This window comes from Cetorhinus maximus, unplaced genomic scaffold (assembly GCF_964194155.1).
Source record: "Cetorhinus maximus unplaced genomic scaffold, sCetMax3.hap1.1 HAP1_SCAFFOLD_215, whole genome shotgun sequence".
Classification (NCBI taxonomy): domain Eukaryota; kingdom Metazoa; phylum Chordata; class Chondrichthyes; order Lamniformes; family Cetorhinidae; genus Cetorhinus; species Cetorhinus maximus.
In genome coordinates this window covers 325,990-353,391 of record NW_027596187.1, presented here as the reverse complement: position 1 = coordinate 353,391, position 27,402 = coordinate 325,990, and the positions used below count along the sequence as shown (strand labels likewise).

At 49.1% G+C, this 27,402-nt stretch overlaps 1 protein-coding gene across 1 annotated transcript; it reads left to right on the top strand.

The window, feature by feature from the left end:
- vma22 (vacuolar ATPase assembly factor VMA22) lies at positions 1-27,213 on the top strand. Its single transcript, XM_078535040.1, has 5 exons — positions 1-509; positions 6,052-6,155; positions 24,203-24,324; positions 24,814-25,032; positions 26,114-27,213. Exons 1-5 carry the CDS (start codon positions 387-389, stop codon positions 26,227-26,229), a joined length of 684 nt encoding a protein of 227 aa, XP_078391166.1. The 5' UTR covers positions 1-386; the 3' UTR covers positions 26,230-27,213.
- Positions 27,214-27,402: the final 189 nt, after the last annotated feature.

The window sequence follows — 27,402 nt, the reverse complement described above, 5'->3', positions numbered from 1 at the left end:
AGTCAGAGAGAGCTCGCGAGCGAGTTCGCATGTACAGGAGCGATGGGCGGTAGGATAGGCGGGGCCGTTCATTATAAGTGCAGACAGCTGTCAATCAAAAAGTGATGTCGTCCGATTGGCCGAGAAGGCAAGCGATGCCCCCCCCCCCACCCGGTGCTCTTGACGGAGGGCGGCGTCGGTTGGAGAGCGGATCGCGCGCTGAGAGGCAGGGGCGCGGACAAGGGACGCCGTAAGCTATTGGTGAAAGCCGATGTCAATCCGAAGTGGGATCCGCCGGGATTGGCAGAGCTCGGCGAGACGCAGTGCCGGATTGGTTCTTTGATCTGTCACTCGGGGGAAGGGGGCGGGAAAGGAGCGGCGGTTGGCGGAGTGAGTCCGGAGCCGACATGGGGACTGAGAGCGAGCTGGGGCCTCTGTGTGAGCGGCTGGACCGGCAGCTGCTCCGGTACCTCCGGGAGCTGGAGAGTCTGAGGGAGAAGCGGGAACGGCTGGAGAGGCTGATGGAGCAGGTGAGGCGGGTGTGGAGCTGGAGCATGTGAGGCGGGTGTGGGGGCGGGGCTGGAGCATGTGAGGCGGGTGTGGGGGCGGGGCTGGAGCATGTGAGGCGGGTGTGGGGGGGCGGAGCTGGAGCATGTGAGGCGGGTGTGGGGGCGGGGCTGGAGCAGGTCAGGCGGGTGTTCGGGGGCGGGGCTGGAGCAGGTCTGGCGGGTGTGGGGGGCCGGAGCTGGAGCATGTGAGGCGGGTGTGGGGGCGGGGCTGGACAGGTCAGGCGGGTGTTCGGGGGCGGGGCTGGAGCAGGTCTGGCGGGTGTGGGGGGCGGGGCTGGGGCAGGTCAGGATGGTGTGGGGGGCGGGGCTGGGGCAGGTCAGGCGGGTGGGGGGCGGGGCTGGAGCTGGTCAGGCGGGTGTGGGGGGCGGGGCTGGAGCAGGTGAGGCGGGTGTCGGGGCGGGGCTGGAGCAGGTGAGGCGGGTGTTGGGGTGGGGCTGGAGCTGGTCTGGGGGCGGGGCTGGAGCAGGTGAGGCAGGTGTGGGAGGCGGGGCTGGAGCCAGGAGCAAGTCAGGCAGCCTCTGTGGAGAGAGAGGAACAGAATTAACCTCCCAGGTGGAGATGACCTTTTATCAAAGCTGCAAAACATTAAAACAAAAGAGGTGAAGGCAGAGGCTATGGTCTAAAGTCATTGAATTCGGTGTTGAGTCTGATGTTAGGGTGCCCCGGCGGAAGATAAGGTGCAGCTCCAGATGTTCGTGTCGAGCTTCACTGGGTCATCGCTGCAGACCGAGGACAGAGAGCTCAGTCCAGGAGCAAGGTGCAGTTCCACGTGCTGGTGTCGAGCTTCACTGGGTCATCGCTGCAGACCGAGGACAGGGAGCTCAGTCCGGGAGCAAGGTGCAGCTCCACATGCTGGTGTTGAGCTTCTCTGGGTCATCGCTGCAGACCGAGGACAGGGAGCTCAGTCCAGGAGCAAGGTGCAGTTCCACGTGCTCATGTCGAGCTTCACTGGGACATCGCTGCAGACCGAGGACAGAGAGCTCAGTCTGGGAGCAAGGTGCAGTTTCACAAGCTAGTGTCGAGCTTCACTGGGACATCGCTGCAGACCGAGGACAGGGAGCTCAGTCTGGGAGCAAGGTGCAGTTCCACGTACTGGTGTCGAGCTTCACTGGGACATCGCTGCAGACCAAGGACAGGGAGCTCAGTCTGGGAGCGCAAGGTGCAGTTCCACAAGCTGGTGTCGAGCTTCACTGGGACATCGCTGCAGACCGAGGACAGAGAGCTCAGTCCGGGAGCAAGGTGCAGCTCCACGTGCTGGTGTTGAGCTTCACTGGGTCATCGCTGCAGACCGAGGACAGAGAGCTCAGTCTGGGAGCAAGGCGCAGTTCCACATGCTCGTGTCGAGCTTCTCTGGGTCATCGCTGCAGACCGAGGACAGGGAGCTCAGTCTGGGAGCAAGGTGCAGTTCCACGTGCTGGTGTTGAGCTTCACTGGGTCATCGCTGCAGACTGAGGACAGAGAGCTCAGTCCGGGAGCAAGGTGCAGTTCCACGTGCTGGTGTCGAGCTTCACTGGGGCATCGCTGCAGACCGAGGACTGAGAGCTCAGTCCGGGAGCAAGGTGCAGTTCCACGTGCTGGTGTCGAGCTTCACTGGGTCATCGCTGCAGACCGAGGACAGGGAGCTCAGTCCGGGAGCAAGGTGCAGCTCCACATGCTGGTGTTGAGCTTCTCTGGGTCATCGCTGCAGACCGAGGACAGTGAGCTCAGTCTGGGATTTTCGAAATGACAAAATTTTTTGTGAGAGTAAATGGTGAAAGATCATTGAAAATGGGGGTTCACCATTGGAAGATTGAAAGGGGAAGTTCGAAGAATTGTTTCCATGCAGAAGGTTTTTGGAACAGGGAAGGTTTTACTGCAATTGAGGTAGAGACTGTAACAATTTACAAAGGGGCTGGAGAAGACTGGAAAAGGCAGGATGTATTTGGAAAAGTGTAGACTAATAAAGGAGAGAGAGTGTGGATTTGTTAAGGGAAAATCATGTTTGACCATCTTGATGGAGTTTTGTGGTGAGGTAATGAGGTGAATTTGGGCAGGTATAGTTGAATTTGTGCATTTGGACTTTCGAAAGGATTTTGATAAAGTGCCACTTATTCAGCTTGTCAGCAAAGTGATAAAGGAGGAGGAGGAGCATGGATACAAAATTGTGGAATAGAAAACAGAGTTGTAATGAATGACTGTATACCTCTCTCCAGTTCAAAACAATGGTGCTTTCCAAGGCTCAGCACTAAGGCCACTGCTTGGAATTGTGGGTGAAAGGCACACGTTTGAAATTTGCAGAAGACACAAACCCTGAAATTTCTTTTTCAATCATTAACGGGATTTGGGCATGTCCAGTAAGGCCAGTGTTTAATACCCATCCCTAATTGCCCTTCGGAGCTTGGTGGTGGTGAGCCATATTTTTGAATGACACTGAGTCGCTTGCTGGAGGGAAGTTAAGAGTCAGTGCTGTGGGTCTGGAGTCATGTTTAAGCCAGACTGGGTAAGGATGGCACACGACAGATGAAGTTCAATCCGGAAGAGTTCGAGCTGATATATTGAATCTTCTCCTCCTCCTCCCCATACGTGTTAAATGATAAAGGAAGTGAAAGAAGAAAGAGGCCTTGGGGGGGTGGTTGTGTACAAAACCAGTTTACAAGTTAGACCATTGCGAATCTGGGCTTTATAAATTGAGGACAAAGGTCAGGAAGTTAAGCCTGTATGAAACATTGGTTTGGCCTGTGTTGGAATATTATGTCCGATGCTAAGCACCACACTTCAGGAAGGTGTGAAGGCTTTGCGGAGGGTGTAGAAGAGATTTATAGAATGGCTCCAGATTTATGCGGATAGACTGGAGAAGCTGGGGTGGTTCTGTTTAGAACAGAGGAGGCTGAGAGGAGATGTGAAGATGTGTTTAAACTCATGAAGGGTTTAAATAGAGTAAATGAAGGGGCTGGAGAAGCCAGGGAAGGAAGCGGGAGAAGCAGTGAATGGGAAAGTCAAGGAGGGAAGTGGGAGAGGCAGTGAGTGGGAGAGGCGGGGAGGGAGGGAAGCGGGAGAGTCGGGGAGGGAGGGAGAGTCGGGGATGGAGGGAGAGGTGGGAAGGGAGGGAAGCGGGAGAGTCGGGGAGGGAGGGAAGCGGGATAGGCGGGGAGGGAGGGAAGCGGGAGAGGCGGGGAGGGAGGGAAGCGGGAGAGGCGGGGAGGGAGGGAAGCGGGAGAGGCGGGGAGGGAGGGAAGCGGGAGAGGCGGGGAGGGAGGGAAGCGGGAGAGGTGGGGAGGGAGGGAAGCGGGAGAGGCGGGGAGGGAGGGAAGCGGGAGAGTCGGGGAGAGAGGGAGGCGGGGAGGGAGGGAACCGGGGGAGTCGGGGAGGGAAGCGGGAGAGGCGGGGAGGGAGAGGCGGGGAGGGAGAGGCGGGGAGGGAGGGAAGCGGGAGAGGCGGGGAGGGAGGGAAGCGGGAGAGGCGGGGAGGGAGGGAAGCGGGAGAGGCGGGGAGGGAGGGAAGCGGGAGAGGCGGGGAGGGAGGGAAGCGGGAGAGGCGGGGAGGGAGGGAAGCGGGAGAGGCGGGGAGGGAGGGAAGCGGGAGAGGCGGGGAGGGAGGGAAGCGGGAGAGGCGGGGAGGGAGGGAAGCGGGAGAGGCGGGGAGGGAGGGAAGCGGGAGAGTCGGGGAGGTAGGGAAGCGGGAGAGTCGGGGAGGTAGGGAAGCGGGAGAGTCGGGGAGGTAGGGAAGCGGGAGAGTCGGGGAGGTAGGGAAGCGGGGGAGTCGGGGAGGTAGGGAAGCGGGGGAGTCGGAGAGGGAAGCGGGAGAGGCGGGGAGGGAGGGAAGCGGGAGAGGCGGGGAGGGAGGGAAGCGGGAGAGGCGGGGAGGGAGGGAAGCGGGAGAGGCGGCGAGGGAGGGAAGCGGGAGAGGCGGCGAGGGAGGGAAGCGGGAGAGGCGGCGAGCGGGAGAATCGGAGGCAGCGAGTGAGAGAGTTACGGAGGGGAGCGGAGTGGGTAGGCGATAGTCAAGTAGAAAGAGTTAGCATAATTCTTTTATACTTATAATTTGATTATTTCATTCACGAATATGGGAATTTAGGAATGTGTAGCATTTATACTTGCAGAGTGTAATGTTTTAATTTTTTTCTCTGACAAGAAGGGTTCTCCAGAATCTGACTGCAGCTTTTACATCAGTTATCATGGGGAAATTCTGCTCTGCTTCACTTTGTCTCACTTAAAGTTGCATTTTAAAGCTGCAGATTAGCAGTTGAACTACAATGTTAAGTGACAAATTACTATATTTCGGAGAACAAGGATGTTATCCCTGGTGTCCTGGGCCTGTATTCATTCCCTGGTTAACATCACAAAAACCGGAGTTTGCCACGTGTCAGTTGGCTGCCATGTTTCCTACAGTCCAGAACTTTCCAATGCCTTCACTTTAGTAGTAGTAGTAGAGAGTACAGAGGAGATTCTCAAGAATGATTCCTGGGATGAAGAACTGTAGCTATGAGGATAGATCGGAAAGGTTGTGACTGTTTTCGTTGGGGGAAAAGAAGGCAGGGAGGAGACTTGATAAGAGATATTCAAGAATCTGAGGGGTATGGATAGGATAAATAGTGAGAAACTGTTCCCACTCAAGAGAGCATCAAGAACTAGAGGGCACAGATTCAAAATAATTGGCAAAAGGAGTAAATGGGTGATGCGAGGAAAAATTCTTTCACCCAGAGGGTGGTTGGAGTCTGGAACAAACTTCCTGAGCGGGTGGTGGAGGCAGGTTCTATTGAGGTATTCAAAAGGGAATTGGATTGCTACCTGAAAAGAAATAATGTGCGGGGTTACGGGGCCAAGGCAGGGGAGTGGAACTAGGCGGAATGCTCTTTCAGAGAGTCAGTGCAGAATCGATGGGCCGAATGGCCTCCTTCTGCACTGTAAAGATACTGTGACACTTCATTGACTACAAAGTGCTTCAGGGAGTTCGATGGTCATGAAAGGCACTATATAAATGCAACTTTTTCTTTGCATTTCATTTAGTAAGAAGATACGGGGAAATGGGATTAGAGGCGATAGTGTCACAGGTGCAGTAGGTCTCCTGTGCTGTAATTTCCCCTGATCCTCTGCTTGTTTGGAAGAAGGGTATAAGAGTTTTAACTGCTCTCTGAGCTATAGAAGTATGCAGGCCTGGGGTAAGCTCATTAACTTTGCTGTGTACTGTGTTTTACAATCTCTGCTCCCATAACTGGAGCTACGTTCTTGGATGGAGGCTGTCGCTGATTTCCTTAATCTCCTTAAGCCCTGTGGCACTAAACGTAGTTCCTGCTCTGTTTGAATTCCACTCACTCAGCACAGGCTTCCTACAAGGCTCAGAACCATGCTCGATGGTGCCTTCACCTATTGAGCCATTGGGCTCATACTGAGAGTTTAGATTGTAGGTTGGGTGCAATGTTTGCCACTTTTGTTTTCCCCCCCCTACACCCCCTCGCCAAACTGGGAGTGGGAGCAGGCTGTTCCAGGTGCTGTGCTGCTCTAACCTAGATTCCCTCTACCCTAGGGCTGGTTCTCGCTCTCTAAAGCTCGCTACTCCATGGGGAACAAGTGGGTTTCGTCACTCCAATACGGACCGGAGATGGTGCCTTCGGCTCAAGTTGACGTAAGGTAGGTAAGGGGATGCAGCAGAGAGATTGGAAAATCAATCGAGATAGCGAATTCGAAGTAGAAGGGAAGCGTTTCTGCAATCGCAGACATGAATCCAGGATGGCATTTTGCCTCTCCGGTGCCAGAGTCAAGGTTGTCACCGATCCAAAAGCAAAATGCTGCGGATGCTGGAAATCTGAAGGGAAAAAACAGAAAATGCTGGAAATACTGAGCAGGTCTGGCAGCATCTGTGGAGAAAGAAATAGGGTTAAAATTTCAAGCTGTGACCTTTCATCAGTTCTGATGCTGCCAGACTTACTGAGTATTTCCAGCATTTTCTATTTTTATATCAAGAATGTCACTGAGTGGCTCCAGAGTGTACGAAGAGGGAGATGGTGAACAGCTAGCGGTCCTGGATAATATCCGTCCAATGACATAGGTAGGATGAGGTGGCAGTCCGCCTGGGGAGCTAGGAAAGGAAGTGGCAAGCAGGATATCAACGGTAATAACCTCCAGATTAATCCTGGTACCATGGGAGTCTAGAAATAGGATAGAGCAGACGAATGAGTGGCTGGAGAGATGGCACAGGAGAGAGAGCTTTAGATTCCTGAGACATTGAGATTGGTTCTGGGGGAGGATAGAACCTGTACAAGCTGGACTGTTGCACCTGAACAGAACCAGGACAGGAGTCCTTGCTGGAAGACTTGCTAGTGCAGGTGTGGAGGGTTTCAGCTAACTTGACAGGGGTATAGAAACCAGGAGGTACTATTGGAGAGGAAAACTATGGTGTGTAAAGAACTGGGAGAGACAGTTAGCACCAGAATATTATATAGTAAGGCAGTGTAAGCGGGAAAATAGTTTACTGTGCGTGTATATGAATGTAGAGTGTGCTCAATAAGGCTGGTGAGCTGCGGATAGTCACATGGAAAAATGATGGCGATTATGGAGACCTGGCTCAACAAAGGGCATGACTGGACATTAAGTATTCCTGGGTACAAGATGTTCAGGAAAGATAGGGAGGAGGAGGGGTGGCAGTGTTGATTGAGGAACTTTACAGTGCTGGAGAGAGGATGCCCAAGAGGGACTGAGGCCAGTTATTTGGTTACAGCTAAGAAACAATTGAGGCACCATTACCTTGGTGGGTATATTCTGGAGAGCACCAACTAATCAGCTGCAAAACTTGAAATCCCCTTTCGAATTGTGCCCTTTAATTTATATTACCTCTCCTCATTCTTCCTGCCAAAATGAATCGAATCACACTTCTCTGCAGTAAATTCCATCTGCCGCTTGTCCGTCCATTCCACCATCCTGTCTGTGTCCTCTTGCAGTTTAACGCTATCTTCCTCAGTTCAGAATACTTCCAAGTTTTGTCATCCTTAAATTTTGAAACTGTGCTCTGTATACCCAGGTCTAGGTCATATCAAGGAAAGCAGGGGTACTAACACTGACCCCCTGGAAACTCAACCCCATTCCAAAAAACAACCGTTTACACCTACTCTGTTTCCTGTCACTCTGCCAATTTCATATCCGTGCTACATTGGTCCCTATTATTCCGAGTTTCAACTCTGCTAGCAAGCCTATTATGTGGCAATTTCTCAAATGTCTTTTGGAAATCGACATGCACCACATTAGCCTCATCAGCCTTCTCTGCTAGCTTATCAAGCAACTGTTCATTTTGTCCCAGATTATTGCTTCTAAAAGCAACTGAGTAGCCTGTAGTTACTGGGCTTATCCTTGCATCCTTTATTGAACAAGGGTGTAACAGTGCACTTCTCCAGCCCACTGGCACTGCCACCACTGCCCCTCCGCACCCCCCCCCCCCCCCCCCCACCCCCCCCACCCCCACCTGCACTGCTTGCCTCAGGTGGATTGGAAAATTACGTCTAGTATCTTCGTCATTTGCAATGTTATTCCTCTCACAATCCACAAATGCACACTGTCCAGTCCTGGTGACTTATTAACTTTAATTACAGCCAGCTCTTTATTCCGTCCAACATCTCAACTACCTCTTCTTTCATTATGACTTCGGCAGCGTTTTCATCCTTGCTAAAGACAGAGGTGAAGTGCTTATTTATTTTCTCAGCCATGCCCCCTGTCCCTGCACATCAGTTTCTTTTTTGTTTGGTCCCTAATCTGGCCCACTCCTCCTCTTACTGGTTTTTTTTACTACTTATGTGCCTATAGAAGAAGTTTGATGTCCATTTTATGTTAGCTGCTAATCTCTTCCCATACTCTCTTGTTGCCTCTCTTATTGCTGCAGACATTTTTGTTTAACTTTGCCTTTTGGTTTTCCAATCTGGCTGTTTAGCAATCAGGCTTGATGGCCATACTGGCATGGAGACCCACTGGCGCAGTGCGGTAGTTCAGGCTATACACACAATCGTTTTGTTGTTGTGTTCATAAACAGGTTAAGTCTCTGTGAGCTGAAATCCATACGTACCAGGAGGGTTAATGTGCCCAGGGATGAACAGTGAACCCAGCAAATTCCTAACCATGGTACATTGCTCACCTGGGAGTACATGTGTCGCTGTCATTTCAAGAGGTATAGAGTAAAACAGTGTGATTTTGTGGGTTAAGCATTGCACGCAAGTAAAGGTATGCACCCGTTACTCTGCAGCAGTCTCAAAATGGTACTCTAATTGGTCTGAGGGATAAGCAGACAAGTGGGATGGTGTAATGGGTGCATTGGTGTGTATTCCCTGGGTTAGAGCAGTGGGATGGGGTGGTGGGTACATTGGTGTGTGTTCCCTGTGTGAGAGCAGTGGGATGGTGTAATGGGTACATTGGTGTGTATTCCCTGGGTTGGAGCAGTAGGATGGGGTGGTGGGTACATTGGAGTGTATTCCCTGTGTTAGAGCAGTGGATGGGTTGGTGGGTACATAGGTGTGTATTCCCTGGGTTAGAACAGTGGGATGGGGTGGTGGGCACATTGGTGTGTATTCCGTGTTAGAGCAGTGGGATGGGGTGGTGGGTACATTGCTGTGTATTCCCTGAGTTAGAGCAGTAGGATGGAGTGGTGGGTACATTGGTGTGTATTCCCTGTGTTAGAGCAGTGGGATGGGGTGGTGGGTACATGGGTTTGTATTCCCTGTGTTAGAGCAGTGGGATAGGGTGGCAGTGAGCCCCACCTTCAAACACAGCATGGGCTACAGTAAGGGGTTTCGCATCGAGACCTAACTGTGCCTGTGTTGTGGGTTAGAGCGCTGTGCCCAATGATTGATTGTCGAGGAATAGACAAGTGCAACAGGCAGTAAAGTCCAGTGGTGACTGTCGCCATCAGCAACAACTTGCATTTAGGTCACAACTTTAATGGAGCAAAATGTCCCTAAAAAGTGCACATCAGTAATGACCATAATGAAACTACTGGATTGACGTATGAACCCATCTGGTTCACTAATGTCTTTCAGGGAATGAAATCTGTCCTTTCCTGGACTACATGTGACTCCAGACCCACTGCAATATGGTTAACTCTTAACCATCTTCTGAAATGGCCTAGCAAGGCACTCAGTTACATCAAACCACCCCAGAAAAGTTGAAGAAGAATAAAAGCAGCCAGATTATCAGCAACAACAAAGGCACACCATGCCCTATGACCATGGAAAACCCTCCTCACTAAGATCTGGGTCCTTGTGCCAAAATTTGGAGAGCTGGCTCACATAGTTACGCTCATGAAATCATACTCTCCAGACTGTCCATCACCATCCCTAGTTATGTCCTGTCCCACCAGCAGGGCAGACCAAGTACAGTGGTGGCAGTGTTGGGAGGGAGAGGAGCTGGGAGTCCTCAATAGCGACCCCATGAAGTCTTATGACATCAAGTCAAACAGTGGCAACGATACCTCCTTCAGCTAATGACTCAATACTCCATATTGAATACTACTTGAAAGAAGCACTGAGGGTAGCAAGGACTCAGAATGTACTGTGGGTATGGAAATTGAGTGTCCATCATCAAAAATGGCTCAGTAGTGCTACTACTGACTGAGCTGGCAGAGCCCTGAAGGATACATCTGCCAGGTTGACCCTGTAGCAGGCAGTGAGAACACCAACAAGAGGGAAAAGCCTACATCACCTCTGCCTCTCCAGTCCATCTGTCGCAGATGCATCTGTCCATGAGTCAGCACCGCACCATCCCTGTGGAGGCGAAATCGCATCTTCACATTCAGAATACCCTCCATCGTATTGTGTGGCACTACCAACATGTTAAATGGGATAAATTCAGAACAGATGTGGCAGCTCAAATCTAGGCGTCCATTGAAGGCTGTCGGGAACAGCTGAATTGTATTCAACCACAAACAGTAACCTCATGATCACACAACGCCGCCATCTCTCATCACCATCAATGCAGAGGACCAACAATGGTTCATTGAGGACTGCAGGGCAACATGCTGGGGAGCAGCACAGGCATACCTAGAAATGGGTGCCAACCTGGTGAGTCTACAGCACAGGACTACATGCATGCTAAACAGTGGAAACAGCATGCAGTAGACAGAGCGGAGCAATTCCCTAACCAGCTGACATACTTAGTCGTGAATAGTGGCGAGCAATCAAACAACTAGTGGAGGAGGAGGCTCCAAAAACTAAGTGCCAAATGATGCAAGTGCCAGGCAAGGAACATTTCCTACAATAGTGAATCTAACCATCTCCCCTTGGCACGACCATCGCTGAATTCCTCTATTATCAACACAGAACCATAGAAAAGGTGAGGCACAGGAATAGGCCATTCAGCCCATTGAGTCTGTGCCAACCAAAAAAAGAAGAAAAAAGAAACTAGCTGCTCATTCTTAATTCCAATTTCTAGTATTTGGTCTGTAGCCTTGCAGGTTACAGCAGTTCAGATGCAGATCCAGGTACCTTTTACATGAGTTGTGCGTTTCAGCCTCAACCACCAATTTAGACAGTGAATTCCAGATCCCCACCATCCTCTGGGTGAAAACGTTTTTCCTTATGTCCCCTCTAATCCTTACGCCAACCATCTTAAATCTATGCCCTTTGATAATTGACCCCTCAACTAGGGGAAACAGGTCGGTCTTGTCTACCCTATCTCATCCCCGTATAATTTTGTACGCCACATCCTGCATCCTCCTTTGTTCTAAGGAAAACAACCCTACCCTATCCAACCTTTCCACATAGCTGCAGTTTTCCAGCCTTTGCAACATTCTTGCAAATCTTCTCTGTACTCTCCCCAGAGCAATTATGGCCTTCCTGTCGCGTGACCAGAACTGTGTACACAATTCCAGCTGTGACCTAACCAGCGTTTTATACAGTTCTATCGTTACATCCTTGTGTACTCAATATCTCATCCAAGAAAGAAAAGCATTCCATATGCTTCCTTGACCACCTTATCCATCTGTCCTGCCACCTTCAGGGACATATGGATATGCACTCCAAGGTCTCTGACTTCCTCAACCCTTCTCAATATCCTCCTGTTTATTGAGTATTCCCTTGCCTTATTTGCCATCCCCAAATGCATTGCCTCACACTTTTCCGGATTCAATTCCATTTGCCACTTGTTCACCCACTCAACCAAACCATTGACATTTTTCTGGAGACAACAGCTATTCTCTTCACTATCAACTATGTGGCCAATTTTTGTGTCATCTGCAGATTTCCCAATTATGCCTCCCACATTTATGTCCAAATCATTAATATATACAACAAACAGCAAGGGCCTCAACACTGAGCCCTGCGGAACGCCACTGGAAACCACTTTCCATTCGCAAAAACATCCATCGACCATTACGCTTTGTTCCCTGTCGCTGAGCCAGTTTTGGATACAACTCGCTGCATTCCCCTGTATCTCACGGAATCCCACTTTCTGACCAGTCTACCATGTGGGACCTTGTCAAGTGCCTTACTAAAATCCATGTAGCAACACCCACTGCACAACCCTCATCAATCCTCCATGTTACTTCCTCAAAAAATTCTGTTAAGTTAATAAGATGCGACCTTCCCCTAACAAAACCATGCTGACTATCCCTGATTAGTCCATGCCTTTCTAAGTGACAGCTTATCCTGTCTCAGAATTGATTCCAATAATTTGTCCACCACCGAACTCAGGCTGACCATCCTATAATATAACCGCCTGTATCTAGTGAGGATTGGAAAATGATCCTCAAAGCATCCTGGCTTCCTTTAACAACCTGGGGTACAATCCTTCCAGCCCTGGCCACGTATTCCCCTTCAAGGATACTAGTCCCTCCAGTACTTCCTCTTTCATTATGCTTATTGTATCTAATATTTCACACACTTCCTCCTTAACTAGAATATCTGCATTGTCCCTCTCCTTAGTGAAGACAGGAAAGTACTCATTGAAAACCCTGCTCACATCATCATCATCATCAACAAACAAGTTACCATGTACATCTCTGATAGGCCCTACCCTTTCCTCAGTTATTTTCTTGCTTTTAATGTACTGTAAAACCTCTTTGAGTTTTCTTTGATTTTACCTGTCAATATTTTTTCGTATCTTCTCTGTGCTTTCCTAATTTCCTTTTTGATTTCACCCCTGTACTTTCTAAACTCCTCTAGGCTTTTTGCAGTATTAAGCTTTTTGTGACTGTCATAAGCTTTCCTCTTCTGCTTTAACTTACCCTGTATGCTTCTGGATAACCAGGGATGTCTAGATTTGGCAGTACTACTCTTTTTCTCTTTTTGGAGACATGTCTACACAGTGCCCGTAGAATCTCGCTTTTGAATGCCTCCCGCTGATTTGATACCGTTTTCCCTTCTAGTAGCTGCATCAAACCCACTTTCGCCTGTTCACCTCTCAACTTTGTAAAATTTGCATTCCCCCAATTTAGAACTTTTACTCCTGTTCACCCTTTATCCTTCTCTATAATGAAGCTAAATCTAACTGTATTATGGTCACCACCTCCAAAATGGTCACCCACCGCTACTTGTTCCACCTGCCCAGCTTCATTTCCTAAGAGTAAGGCCGGGATTTTCCGGCCCAGTCGCGGGCGGTACCCGCCGCTGGCGAGTTGACACCCCAGCCAGAAGTCCATTGACTTGCGGCGGGACCAGAAGATTGCAGTGGGTGTGGAAAATCCAGCCCTAAATCTAGAATTGTGTCCCCCCCTACCTCATTGGGCTTGTTATGTGCTGGCTGAAAAGCTCTCTTTAATGCAGCTCAAGAGTTTTGTGCCCTTCACACTGTTCATATCCTAATTGAGATTCGGGTAGTTGAAGTCTCCAACTATTATTGCCCTGTTGTTTTTGCACTCAGAACTTTGCTTACACATTTGTTCTTCTAACTCTCTTCCCCTATTTGAGGGTCTCTTGTACACTCCTAGCAATGTGGCTGCCCTTTTTTATTTCTGAGCTGTCGCCATATGGCCTCATTTGATACTTCATTTAGTATTTCATCCCTCCTCATAGCTGTAATTGTTTCTTCAACCAATAATGCTACACCCACACCTTTTTTTATCCCCCTCTCTATCCTGCCTGAAAACTCTATATCCAGGGATGTGGAACTGCCATTTTTGCCCCTCTTTAAGCTAAGTTTCCATTATAGCAATGATATACTGCTATGTATTTATCTGTACCCTCAGCTCATTGGCTTTATTTGCCATACTCCTTGCATTTACATATACGCCTTTTAACACTGCCAAATTCCTGTGTAAAACACTTTTTAACCTGTGCTGCTTCTGCCTTTCAGAGCTACTCAGTAATTCTCCATCTCCCATTCCCTGCTCTGATTTTGCCCTCAGGTTTCTAACCTCCTGCCAATCTAGTTTAACCCCCTCCCACCAATGGCACTAGCTAATCTCCCTGCGAAGCTGTTCGTCCCGGTCCTGTTTAGGTGTAGACTGTCTGGCTTGTACAGGTCCCACTTTCCCCAGAACTGGTTCCAATGCCTCCGAAATCTGATGTCCTCTCTCCTACACCAGCTTTGCAGCCACGTGTTCAATCGGTCAATTCTCCTATTTCTATGCTCGCTTGCATATGGGACTGGGAGTAATCCTGAGATTACAGCTTTCGAGGTCCTGCTTTTCAGTCTACTTCCTAGCTCCCTAACATCTGCTTTCAGAACTTCATCCCTTTTCCTAATAAGTCATCGTTACCAATCTGGGCCACAACCTCCTGCTGATCACCTTCCCGCAGAAGAATGTCCTGCAGCCACTCCGTGACATCCTTGACCCTGGCACCAGTGAGGCAACGTACCGTCCTGGATTCACATCTATGGGCACAGAAACACCTGTCTGTTCCCCTAACTAATGAATCCCCTATCACTACTCCTCTTCCCCTTTTCTTCCTCCCCTCCTGTACAGCAGAGCCACCTGTGGTACCACAAACCTGGACCTGACTGCAATCCTCCAAGGCACCAACACCCTCACTAGCTTCCAAAATGGAAAACTGATTGGTGAGCAGGACCCCAGGAGACTCCACTACCTGCCTAGTTCTCTTGGATTGCCTGGCGGTCACCCATTTCTCTTCTGCCTCCAAGCCCCAAAGCTGTGATGTGACCATCTCTCTGAACGTGCTATCCACATAGCTCCCAGCCTCACGGATGTGCCACAGTGACTTCAGCCGCGGTTCAGGCTCTGAAATCCGGAACTCAAGGTTCTGCAACTGGTTACACTTCCAACACGAGGTTGTCCAGGGCACTGGAAGCATCCAGGACTTCCCACGTGTTACGGGACACGCATTACACACAGCCAAGCTGTCCTGCCATGACTTCAATTTACTTCCCTTACGTTAACCTTATTTTACTTTGCTTTACTTATACTACTTTATTTTACCTGGCCTTGACTTGGCTATTGCTTGTGTTTCTTACTGAAATCTAAGTAGCTCCTTCTTTTAAAAAGAATGTGTTTTTCTAATTTTCAGCTACTTGGAAGACCCTCCCTGACTGCAGTTTCTCACCAACCGACAAACTCATGTTTCTCCTCCAGTGTCACTCTTGGATGTTTTCAAAAGCCTGCCCTCTCATGCAGCTTTTCAACTCCTGGCCTCCTGCAGGCTGAGAAGGATAGAGAAAGAAAAAGGAAAGAGCACTTCCCTCCCCTCCTCACCGAACTCCCTTCTCACCAAATGCGCAGTAATACCATCTATCATCGTGCACTCTGTGACAGCAGGGAGACGATGACGTAGTGTTAATGGCACTGAATTAGTAATTCAGAGACCGAGGCTAATGCTGTGGGGGCACGGGTTCAAATCCCACCACAGCAGCTGGTGGAATTTGAAATCAATTAATAAATCTGGAATATAAAGCCAGCCCCAGTGGTGGGGACTATGAAACTATCATTGACTGTCGTAAAAACCCATCTGGTTCACTAACGTCCTTTAGGGAAGGAAATCTGCCATATTTACCTGGCCTGACTCCAGACCCACAGCAATGTGGTTGATTCTTAACTGCCCTCTGAAATGATCTAGAAAGGTCAGTTCAAGGGAAATTTGAGATGGGTATCAAATGCTGGCCTTGCCAGTGCCGCCCACATCCCGTGAAACAATAAAGAGAAAAAATCTTAACATCTCTAATTTACATTAGTGAGATTCAGATGAACCTGGCAGTTACATAACTGCTGATCTCACCTCTCCCACAGAGGGCATGCTTTGTTTGGTTAGCACTGCCCAAGCCTCTGAGAAACTTAAAACTTAAAAATAGTCAATGTAAGCAAAATACTAAATTGCAGGCAAGCAGCACTAGATTTTAGAAAAGATTAACCTTTAAAATTTAAAATTTCACTCCCTTCTCACCAAACTCGCAGTAATTCCACTCTACCCCAGTGCACTCCCTGGGGGGTTCCCATTGGCTTACCTGGACCAGCCATATAAATACTGTTGCCATAAGAGCAGATCAGAGGCTAGGAATTCTGTGGTGAGTAACTCACCACCTGACTCCCCAAAGCCTTTCCACCATCAACAAGACACTAGAGAGGAGTGTAATCGAATGCTATCCACTTTCATTAAGCTCGATGCAATCCAGGATGAAGCAGCCCACTTGGTCAGCACTCCATCCACCATCTTAAACATTTATTCCCTCCACCATTGATGCACAGTACCAGCAGTAGAAGTTTCACTGCATTAGTGCATCAAGGCTTCTACACCAGCACCTTCCAAACCCTTGACCTCTGCCATTTAGAGGAACAAGGGCAGCAGACACATGGGAACACCACCCCTGAAGGGTTACACACCTTCCTGACTTGGAACTATATTGTTATTCCTTCACTGTCACTGGATCTCAATCCTGGAACTCCCTCCCTAACGGTACATGAACCATATGGACTGCAGTGCTTCAAGAAGATGACTCTCCTTTTCTCAGCTTTTCAAGGGTAGTTAGGGATGGGCAATTTAGCAACGCTAAATCCTACAAACAAAAAAAAATCTGTGGAAGCTGTGGGACAAGCCTGTGGACCTCACCACTGTGAACGTTGTGGGTTAGAGCAGCGGGATGAGGCTGTGGGCACTGGCAATGTGACTATCATGTGTTAAAACTCTGTGTTAAGGCTGTGGCTCCCATCAGCGTGAATGACTGGTGCGGTGGCCCTACCGCTGTGAATATCGTGGATTAAGCATTGGGATGGGGCTGTCTGCTCCACCGGTGTGAACCTTAGAGCACTGGGGCTTGGAGGATTCTAACACTGTCAAGAACCATAACTGTAGCACCTCCAGGCAGCCTTTCTGTCAGGTAGAGAAACTGATGTCAGATACCCTTGAGCTGAGATACCCGTTAGCAGAATGAAAACCAATGTGACACGCTTCTATATCAAAACATCGCTATTTTTACTGGTTTTCACAAAAGAACCGACTTCCAAAGACTCAACAACATTTTCCTTGTCGGTGGCAGCAGTCATTGATCAAGGCACAATCGTGACATTACAGTGCTCTCACTGAATGTTGGGGGTGTCCTCTCCAGGTGGGAAGTCACAAAGGTGAAACCGAGAGTGTCCATGCTCGAACTTCGCCCATGAAACCATGGACTCTGTTTGGACAGACCCCTAACTATGGCACAAGCTGCACAGTTAGGTTTTCTTTTATGTATTGAATGCTTCCCAGGCGGCTGATCCCTTCAGTCGACACCGCTGTTTGACATACACCAGCTGACAACCACAGAGCTTCAGGATGCTCTGTATAGTTGTTTCGGAGATGGGACTCCATGAGGAAGCAGGCGTTTGTCTACAAGGGCCATTGTTTTCTTCCATTCGTGTGACCCGCAAGTCCTTAGCTCTCCCAGTGTGGCAGCGCAGAGAGAAGATGGAAGTGGAATGGTGTGCAGACAAAGGTGTATACATGGTCCAGCAGTTCATTAGGCCAAGAGGATAGGGTCATTGTCGTTCAGGGATGGTGGCACGAGGCTGACGTCCTCCCTGCTCAACTTGGACAAGATGTAATGTAGATGTAATGTACAATGTCTGCAGTTCCCCAGTATTTCTTGATGCTGCTCAGGGTTGACAACAACTGCAGCAGCCATGCCTGCCTCAGTGAGTGATCAAGATATTCACCGCCTGCTTTTGGAGACAAGTTTCTCCAGAGACGAGCCCAGATACCTCAGCGCAAGATGGGGCAGCAAATTCTGAATCCAAACGTTGCAGCAGAGGCCATCATCTTCTGCAGTGTGTAGTTCTTGTCACCAGAACTCAGGCACACTGCCCACGATCTGCTGCTTGTCACTCAATTGTTGGAGGTAACTATGATTATTGTGCTTCAGCTTCACTGCATGACTGGTGAATCCTCCATTGAATGATTGCGATTCGAACCTCCCTTCAGAAATGTGGAATAGGAGCGCTCCTGACCCAGGACATCATTGTGGAAAACCAGCCTTAAGATATGTTCCTTCATGGATGCGGAGGAGTGGAGCAGGTGCTTTATCTTGCTATTCCCAATTTATTTTATTATGTAACTGTATGAGGCTCTTTTTAAACTGTTCTGTCTCTCTTCATTTACTCTGATGCTTTTCTGTTCACTAGCTCCTTTATTTCAGTTTGCTGAACCTAGTCTCATTGTTATATCTCAGCTCATCCTTTAATGCAACTTCTGAATCTTTTCACGCCGATGTCCTCTATTTTGTTATTTTTCATACTGTGCCTTAGATCTGCTAAATTCATGAAGCACTAAACTCAATTATATGATCAATTGTAGCCATGACTAGGTGATGAAATGAGATACTTAGCAGCAGTTCCTCGAGCACCACAGCTACTCTAACATCGTTTCTTCAGATGTTTTCACAGATTCTTGCCTGTTTTACAGAGAGACCACTCCTCGTTGTTCCACTCATGATCCACCACCACTTCCGTCTGTTCCTCTCGCGATTTCAGGGTTTCCCACTTGATTCTATATGAGCTGGCCATGGACTCACATTTAATACCAAGATGTCAACAGAGGCCTTTGACCCTGATTTCATCATGGCAAGCCTGTCTTGAAATTTAAAGGATGGAAAATTCAGCTCTGTAGCGTCAGCAATTCAAGTGCCATAGGCGCCAATTTAGAAATAAAGTGGCATCTGTGTCGCTTATGCCTACTTCTGGTGTGGTGGAGGATGGGAGCTCATGTGTTACAAGCTTTGTCCACAAGAATGCAGAGTAGGCAGATCCTGTCAGTCGGAGGCTAAAGCTGTCATGAGGTCAGCATTGCCTTCTCAGATTTGGACAATTGGGTTACCATCCTGTAGTAAACACGCAGAAATGAACATGCATTCAGCAGCACAAAGGGATGCCCACCAATGCGACAGGTGACATGGCTAGCATGTCACCGTTGGCTATCTATTGCTACATTTAGGGGGTGAGAGGCTCTAAGCCAGGAGAGCAGACTGCATACACATGGTTTAGTGAGCACTGAGACGTATTGGCACCCTGGTTCATTGTGTGACTACACCCAGCTCGTTGCGCTGGTAAATGCCTGTTACCCTGGCAGCAGCACGATACCTTCATCCTCTGCCAGTTGTCTGTTCAGCAATCGTTCAGTGACAGCATCAAGCCAGAGGATGCACGCTGGACAGCAACGGTGATCCGCTATAGAGCTGGCTGATTATCTCCCTCCACAATCCAGCCAAACATTGTCAGCACTCATATATAATGAGAAGCTCAAGCAGAAGGGACATTGCTTGTAGTACAGGACAAACCATGCCTGGCCATGGAACATACTTTCGAGAGATAAAGCTGGTAATCCAGTAGCATGTGATCAGGGGATGGGCAGAAGGTGACTCATTTGGACATGTTTGGTGGAAGCTACATTAAAATACTGCAATCTCTAAAATATTGTCCATTGTTAAAGGCAGAGAAACTGAGAAAATGGAAGCATTGATCATAGAGGGGGGAGGTGAAGCACAGCAATGAATGGACACAGATCCAGTTTCACAGAAAGGGGAGCCCGGCAGCCCCAGAGCCTTTGAACCTCTCACACGTAACATAACGTTTCCCAATAAATTTGACCAATAAATTGGAGATGAATGTTCTTGCGTATCTGTGACACTATTTCACTGATTTGAAAATTTGAAATATTCTGGTGGAGCCTGCAGTTGGAAAGTTATCGGATGCACTAGTGAGAGAGTTAGTTTTGAGAAACTGGGTTCCTGATGGAATGCCCGCCATGACATCACCAGTCACAGGCATAAACCCAGACTAGCAACCTTGAAGAGGCTGACAGGCGCATGCCAGGGTGGGCGAAACTGCATTTCTGGACAGACTCCGTGAGAAGTGAGTGCACGTGCCAAAGACGCCATCCGATTGCCATCAGGCATTGCGCCCGTTTTAAACTTCTCATCCTGTTTTCAAATCCCTCAATATCCTCACCCCACCTCTCTCTCTCTCTAATCTCCCTCTGATCCATTCCAGCCCCCCAACCCTCTGAGACAGAAACAGAAAATGCTGGAAATACTGAGCAGATCAGGCATGTATGGTGAGAAATAGGTTTAACATTTCAGGCCCAATGACTGGTCAATTCTGATGGAGTGTCATCGGCCTGAAAGGTTAACTCTGTTTCTCTCCATAGATGCTGCCTGACCTGCTCAGTACTTCCAGAATTTTCTGCTTTATTTCAGATTCCAGCATCTGTGGCAATTTGCTCTAATCCTGATCTCTTGGGTAGCTGCGATTTTAAATTGCTGCTCCATTGGCAACCATGCCATACGTTGCTTGGACCCTAAGATCCGGAATTCCCTCCCTAAACCCCTTTAACTCTCAACCTCTCCTTTAAAATCTGCCTCTTTGAATGATCTTTTGGTCGCCTGCCCTAATATATCTCTAACTGGCTTAGTGCAATATTTTGCTTTACAAAGCCTGTGAGGCACCTGGGAATCTGTGGGCAAATTCAAAGCAGAGAACGGGAGATGGAGAATTAGTGAGTGACTCTAAAAAAAACAGAAGAAGCACATGTTAAAAAGTGTACAGCACATGAATTTGGCAGTGTTAAAAGGTGTATATGTAAATTCAAGGAATATAGCAAATAAAGCCGATGAGCTGAGGGCACAGGTAGACACGTGGCAGCATGATATCATCGCTACAACGGAAACCTGGCTTAAAGAGGAGCAAAAATGGCAGTTCAACATGCCTGGATATAGAGTTCTCAGGCAGGATAGAGAGGGGAATAAAAAAGGTGCGGGTGTAGCATTATTAGTTAAAGAAACAATTGCAGCTGTGAGGAAGGATGATATATCAAATGAGGCCCTACGGGCTGAGCTCAGAAATAAAAAAGGGGCAGCCACACTGCTCAGAATGTACTTTAGACCCCCAAATAGTGGAAGGGAGTTAGAAGAGCAAATATATAAGCAAATTTGAATGCAAAAACAATAGGGCAATAATAGTTGGAGACTTTAACTACCCGAATATCAATTGGGATACAAACAGTGTGAAGAGCATAGTGGGCACAAAACTCTTGAACTGCATTCAAGAGAGCTTTTCAGCCAGCAAGTAACAAGCCCAAGGAGAGGTGGCATTATTCTAGATTTAGTCTTAGGAAATGAAGCTTGGTAAGTGGATGAAGTAGAAGTGGATGGCCATTTTCGAGATGGTGACCATAATACAGTTAGATTTAGCATCGTTATAGAAAAGGCTAAAGATAGAACAGGAGTAAAAGTTCTAAGTTGGAGGATGACAAATTTTACAAAGCCGAGAGTTGAACTGGATATAGCTATTAGAAGGGAAAATGGTGTCAAATAAGTGGGAGGTATTCAAAACCAAAGCGAGATTCTGTGGGCCCAGTGTAGACATGTCTGCAAAGAAAAAGGGTGATACTGACAAACCTAGAGCCCTCTGGTTATCCAGAAGTATACAGGGCAAAATAAAGCAGAAAAAGAAAGCTTTTGGCAGTCACAAAAAGTTTAATATTGTAGAAAGCCTGGAAGAGCATAGGAAAGTACAGGAGTGAAGTAAAAAAGGAAATTGGGAAAACAGGATACAAAAAAAATTGACTGGTGAAATGAAAGAAAACCCAAAAATGTTTTACAGTACATTAAAAGCAAGAGAATAACTGAGGAAAGGGTAGGGTCTATCAGAGATGTACATGGCAACTCGTGTGTTGTGCTGAAGATGTGTGTAGGGTTCTCAATGAGTACTTTGTCTCTGTCTTCAGTAAGGAGAAGGATGATGCTGACTTTCTAGTTAAAGAAGAATGAGAAATATTAGATAAAATAAGCATAGTGAGTGAGGAAATACTGGAGGTGCTGGCATCTTTGAAGGTGGATAAATCACCAAGGCCAGATGGGTTGTACCCCAGGTTGTTAAAGGAAGCCAGGGGGGAAATAGCAGATGCTCTGAGGATCATTTTCCAATCCTCACTAGATACAGGAGGTTATATTGTAGGCAGGCCAGTCTGACTTCAATGGTGGGCAAATTATTGGAATCAATTCTGAGACAGGATAAACTGTCACTTAGGCACGGGTTGACCAAGGATAGTCAGCATGGTTTTGTTAGGGGAAGGTCGTGTCTTACTAACTGAATAGAATTTTTTGAGGAAGTAACAAGGAGGATTGATGAGGGTGGTGCAGTGGTTGTTATCTACATGGATTTCAGTAAGGCATTTGACAAGGCCTCACAAGGCAGGCTGGTCAGAAAAGTGAGATCCCATGGGATACAGTGGAAAGTGGCGAGTTGGATGCAATATTAGCTCAGCGACAGGAAACGAAGGGTAATGGTCATTGGATGTTTTTGCGAATGGAAAGCAGTTTCCAGTGGCGCTCCACAGGGCTCAGGGTTCGGGCCCTTGCTGTTTGTTGTATATATTAATGATTTGGACATAAACATAGGAGGCATGATTGGGAAATTTGCAGATGACACAAAAATTGGCTATATGGGTGATAGTGAAGAGAATAGCTGTTGTCTCCAGAAAGATGTCAATGTTTTGATTGGGTGGGTGGAAAAATGGCAAATGGAATTGAATCCGGAAAAGCGTGAGGCAATGCATTTGGGGAAGGCAAACAAAGCAAGGAATACTAAGTAAACAGGAGGATATTGAGAGGGGTTGAGGAAGTGAGAATCCTTGGAGTGCATATCCACAGGTCCCTGAAGGTCGCAGGACAGATGGATAAGGTGGTAAAGAAAGCATCTAACCATCACCCCTTGACATTCAGTGGCATTACCATCATTGAATCCCCCACTATCAACATCCTGGGGGTTACCATTGACCAGAAACTGATCTGGACTGGCTATATAAATACTGTGGCTACAAGAGCAGGTCGGCTGGGAATCCTGCGGCGAGTAACTCACTTCCTGATTCCCCAAAGTCTGTTCACCATCCACAAGACACAAGTCAGGAGTGTGATGGAATACCCTCCATTTGCCTGGATGAGTGCAGCTCCAACTACACTCAAGAAGCTTGGCACCATCCAGGACAAAGCATCCTGCTAAATTGGCACCCGATTCACAAACATTCACTCCCTCCACCACCACCGCACAGTGGCAGCAGTGTGTACCATCAAGATGTAGAGCAGAAACTCACCAAGGCTCCTTAGACAGTGCCTTCCAAACCCATGACCACGACTAACTAGAAGGGCAGCAGACACATGGGAACACCACCACCTGGAAGTTCCCCACTAAGCCACTCACCTGACTTGGAAATATCTGACCGTTCCTTCACTATCGTCAGGTCAAAACCCTGGAGCTCCCTTCCTAACAGTATTGTGGGTATCACAGAATCAGACAGTGCAAAGGAGGCCCTTCGGCCCATCAAGTCTGCACCGACACGTCAGAAACACCTGACCTACCTAATCCCATTTACCAGCACTTGGCCCATAGCCTTGAATGTTATGACGTGCCATGTGCTCATCCAAGTACTTTGTAAAGGATGTGAGGCAACCCGCCTCCACCACCCTCCCAGGTAGCACATTCCAGACCGTCACCACCCTCTGGGTAAACAGGTTTTTCCTCACATCCCCCCTAAACCTCCTGCCCCTCACCTTGAACTTATGTCCCCTCGTGACTGACCCTTCAACTAAGGGGAACAACTGCTCCCTATCCACCATTATGTCCAAGCCCCTCATAATCTTGTACACCTCGATCAGGTACCCCCCTCAGTCTTTTCTGTTCCAACGAAAACAACCCAAGTCTATCCAACCTCTCTTCATAACTTAAATGTTTCATCCCAGGCAACATCCTGGTGAATCTCCTCTGCACCCCCTCCAGTGCAATCACATCCTTCCTATAATGTGGCGACCAGAACTGCACACAGTACTCCAGCTGTGGCCTCACCAAGGTTCTGTACAACTCCAACATGACCTCCCTACTTTTGTAATCTGTGCCTCGATTGATAAAGGCAAGTGCCCCATATGCCTTTTTCACCACCCCACTAACATGCCCCTCCGCCTTCAGAGATCTATGGACACACCACATACCTACACCACATGGCCTGCAGTGGGTCAAGAAGAATGGCGTGACGATGGGGGCAGCAGTGCGGTGATGGGGGTGGTGATGGGGACGGTGCGATGATGGGGGCAGCGGTGCGGAGATGGGGGTGGTGATGGGGACGGTGCGATGATGGGGGCAGCGGTGCGGAGATGGGCTGGTGATGGGGACGGCGCGGTGAATGGGGGAGGTGGGAAGGTGCGGGCGATGGGGGCGGCAGGGCAGCATAATGGGGCCATCACTAAATGCTTCCAAGCGTCTACTACTTGTAACTCGACTAATATATTTGTTGCAGTCTGAAGGAAGATGGTCGCTGTGGTTTCCAAGTAGAGAGAGTGGTCTCCGGTGAAGTGAAAAGGACAGGAGCTGTTCAGGAAGAACAGAAAGAGATAGTGGAGGTTGGAGCCAAAGAGCAGGGTGAGTATTCAGCTCAGTGAGACAGCAACCTATCAGCAGAACATGCCTTGTGTTGTTTCAGGAAATCCATCCCCCTTTCACACCCAAAATCCCATCTTCTGGGAGGCAGCATGGTGCTAAGTGCCTGGAGGTCACCTGATGGATTAGACGGTGGAGGGAGAAACATCATCCAGTGTTTCAGTTCTTAATTATTATCAGGACTCACTGGCTAGTATGTGACAGGAGGTGGGAGGACAGAATATGATGCCCCAAGCAGCTGAATATCCTGTTGAAACTGGGTCTCCACTTGCACTCAAAGAATAGAATTGTGTGGAGCTGGCACCCCCGTGAGATTCAACAGCCTCAGGTGGTGGGGCCAGCACTGAACAACGGAGAAGAGGGTTTTATCTCCCCCTGTGCCATACATTCACATGGGGGAAGGAGAGGGTGTAATGTGGTTTTGCTGTGTGACTGAAAGCAACTTGAACTTTAGCCTCTTGTCCTCTGCAGTAAGGAGGAGAAAAGCCAGGAGGAGTGGAGAGGAGGAGCAGAAGCTGCTGTCTGACGATGAGCTGGCAGGCAGGTCACAGGCTTTGAAAGAAAGCACTGGTGAGGAAGACACGCCTGCGGGGCAGAGGGAGGGACCTGTGCCCAGTCAGGACCCTCTCAGGTGGTTCGGAGTTCTGGTGCCACGGAGTTTGAAAATCGCTCAGGCTTCATTTAAAGAAGGTACAGATCCCAGAACCCTAATCCTAACAAGGTACCTGGAATGGGGAAAGCGAGAAGGAAAAGCGGGGTCTGAAACAGCAATTATCCAGAAGAGGGGAGGCGGGGCTGTCACCGAAGTGGGGGAGGGGATGGAGGGGAGGGGATGGGTGAGGTGGGAGGGGGATGGATGGGTGGGGGGGGGCGGTGGGTGGGGGGTGGGGGAGGTGGTGGGGGGGTAGGGGGTGAGGGGGAGGGGGTGGGGAGGAGGGGGTGGGTGGGAGGGGGATGGATGGGTTGGGGGGTGGGGGATGGGTGGAGGGGATGGATGGGTGGGGTTGGGGGTGGGGGGGAGAAGGTGGGGGTGGGGGGGAGAAGGTGGGGGTGGGGGGGAGAAGGTGGGGGTGGGGGGGAGAAGGGGGGGGTGGGGGGGAGAAGGGGGGGTGGGGGGAGAGTGGAGGGGAGGAGGTGTGGGGGTGAGGTGGATGGGTTGGGGGGTGGAGGTGATGGATGGGTGGGGAATGGAGGGGGTTGGTGGGGGAGAGGGGGGTGGGGGAGGGGGTCAGGGGGAGGGGGGTGGATGGGTGGGGGGAGAGGGGGTGGGTGGGAGGGGGATGGATGGGTTGGGGGATGGAGGCGATGGATGGGTGGGGGGGTGAAGGGGGTGGGTGGGGGAGGGAGGAGGTGGGGGGCCGTGCGTGCTGGGAGACGGAGCGAGGAGACTGGGCGCGCAGGGAGGAGGAGCGGGGAGGCTGTGCGTGCGAGGGGACAGAGTTGTGAGGCTGTCTGCACGAGGAAATAGATAATTGAAGTTATAAGAGTTTTTATGATTTTGCTCTCAATTCTGTACCTGCTTCACAATTGTTCGTTTACCCCTTGCTTGTGACTTGTGTTGTTTTCCTCTCCATGCTGTCTCCATGTGACATGGCCTATTTTTGATCTGGGTTGTTTTCTTCCTTCTATTATCCGCAGTGTTCACGTTTTTCATGCTTGTTTTGTCTCTGCATGACCCACATGTGTTTTTACTGCTGCCGCTATCTGTGAAGTGTATGTGTTATTCACCCTGTGTTGCACACTGTGCCTCACTTTTCCCATTTTTCCCCAGTTATGGAGATCGCAGCCGAGGTAGCAACTCTCCAGAGCAGCCTTGTGAGCACCAAGGCAGAGTACCAGGCTCTACTGCGGCAGAAACACAAAGTTATCGGACACCAGAGCGCGTGACAAAAGGAACTTCCTTCTGCCAACTCCAGGACAATTGGAGGTCAGCATCCTCCCCTTCATCCCCACTCCTGGGGATGGTTAAATGATTTCCCCATCCAGCCATCATGGTGACAGTCTCTTTTGTGGAACTGAGTTTTAGATAATGTTAAAATCCTAATTTTCTTGATTTCACAAGCATCCTATTGAAAACAACTTCGACACTGAAGGACACAGGGGTTTGGATCAATGACATGGGGAGGCTTCATGGGTGGCATTCAGTGCCAGCTTGGTACCACAGGTTAGCATGCCATCCTTTTCTGTCTGGGGACTGAGTTTCAACGCATACTTCACTGACGCGATGAAACTGCTTCCTGTCTGCTGCAAGGTTCTGATTTGTAATTCGGTTCAATCAGTTCTCGGATTGTGTAGAGTCACAATGTAAGGGTTCCTGCTATTGGCAGCACCACTCAAGAGAGACTGCAGGGTCCCTCTGCACTGTCCCCATCAAACACTCCCAGGACAGGTACAGCACGGGGTTAGATAGAGTAAAGCTCCCTCTACACTGTCCCATCGACAAATGCAGCACTTGTGTACAGAGTAAGGCACTGTCACAGAGTGTGTGCTCTCTCCAGCAATGTGACAGTTTCCACTTTCTCGCGTTAGTGCTCGGCCCTGCACTGACATTGCCCGATTACAGCATATAATGTCATGCCAATCATCTGCTCTAGATTTGGTCCCAGCCCCCAACATTAAGGTCCAGTGTTTAACCCACTGTGGACCTTAGTCTCTCCAAGATTGTTCATCAGGCCTGCGATCTTCCTTCAGTATCGAGAGTATAAACTTTCATGTCGGGATGTTTGTGTGATTGTACTGTAATACTGCACAGTGCTGAGGATTGCAGAATTGTTTTGGCTGTTTACTTTCATTGTTTCAGTTTAAATTTGGCGTATGAAAGCTTTCCAGTTGTTGTTTGAGGAAATAAATCATGACTGTGTGGCTTGGTTTGATGTGACCGCCTGGTGTGATTTTTGTGCCGCACAGACCGGGAATGGCCCAGGTTGTGTCTCTGGCCTGTGATGAATTAGCTGATAGACCACAGTCGAGGGAAGAGATGTTGCGATTGGGGAAGGATATAAAAACCAACCTCATTCCTGCTCTTGATTACTACCCGGTGACCCTTGCTAACGAGTGTAC

Bases quoted from the DNA above. Each gene is read 5' to 3' on its own strand.
- vma22 (XM_078535040.1), top strand. From the start codon at position 387: ATGGGGACTGAGAGCGAGCTGGGGCCTCTGTGTGAGCGGCTGGACCGG. The intron at 510-6,051 runs GTGAGGCGGGTG...CCTCTACCCTAG, and splicing joins TGGAGAGGCTGATGGAGCAG to GGCTGGTTCTCGCTCTCTAA. The intron at 24,325-24,813 runs GTGAGTATTCAG...TGTCCTCTGCAG, and splicing joins GGTTGGAGCCAAAGAGCAGG to TAAGGAGGAGAAAAGCCAGG.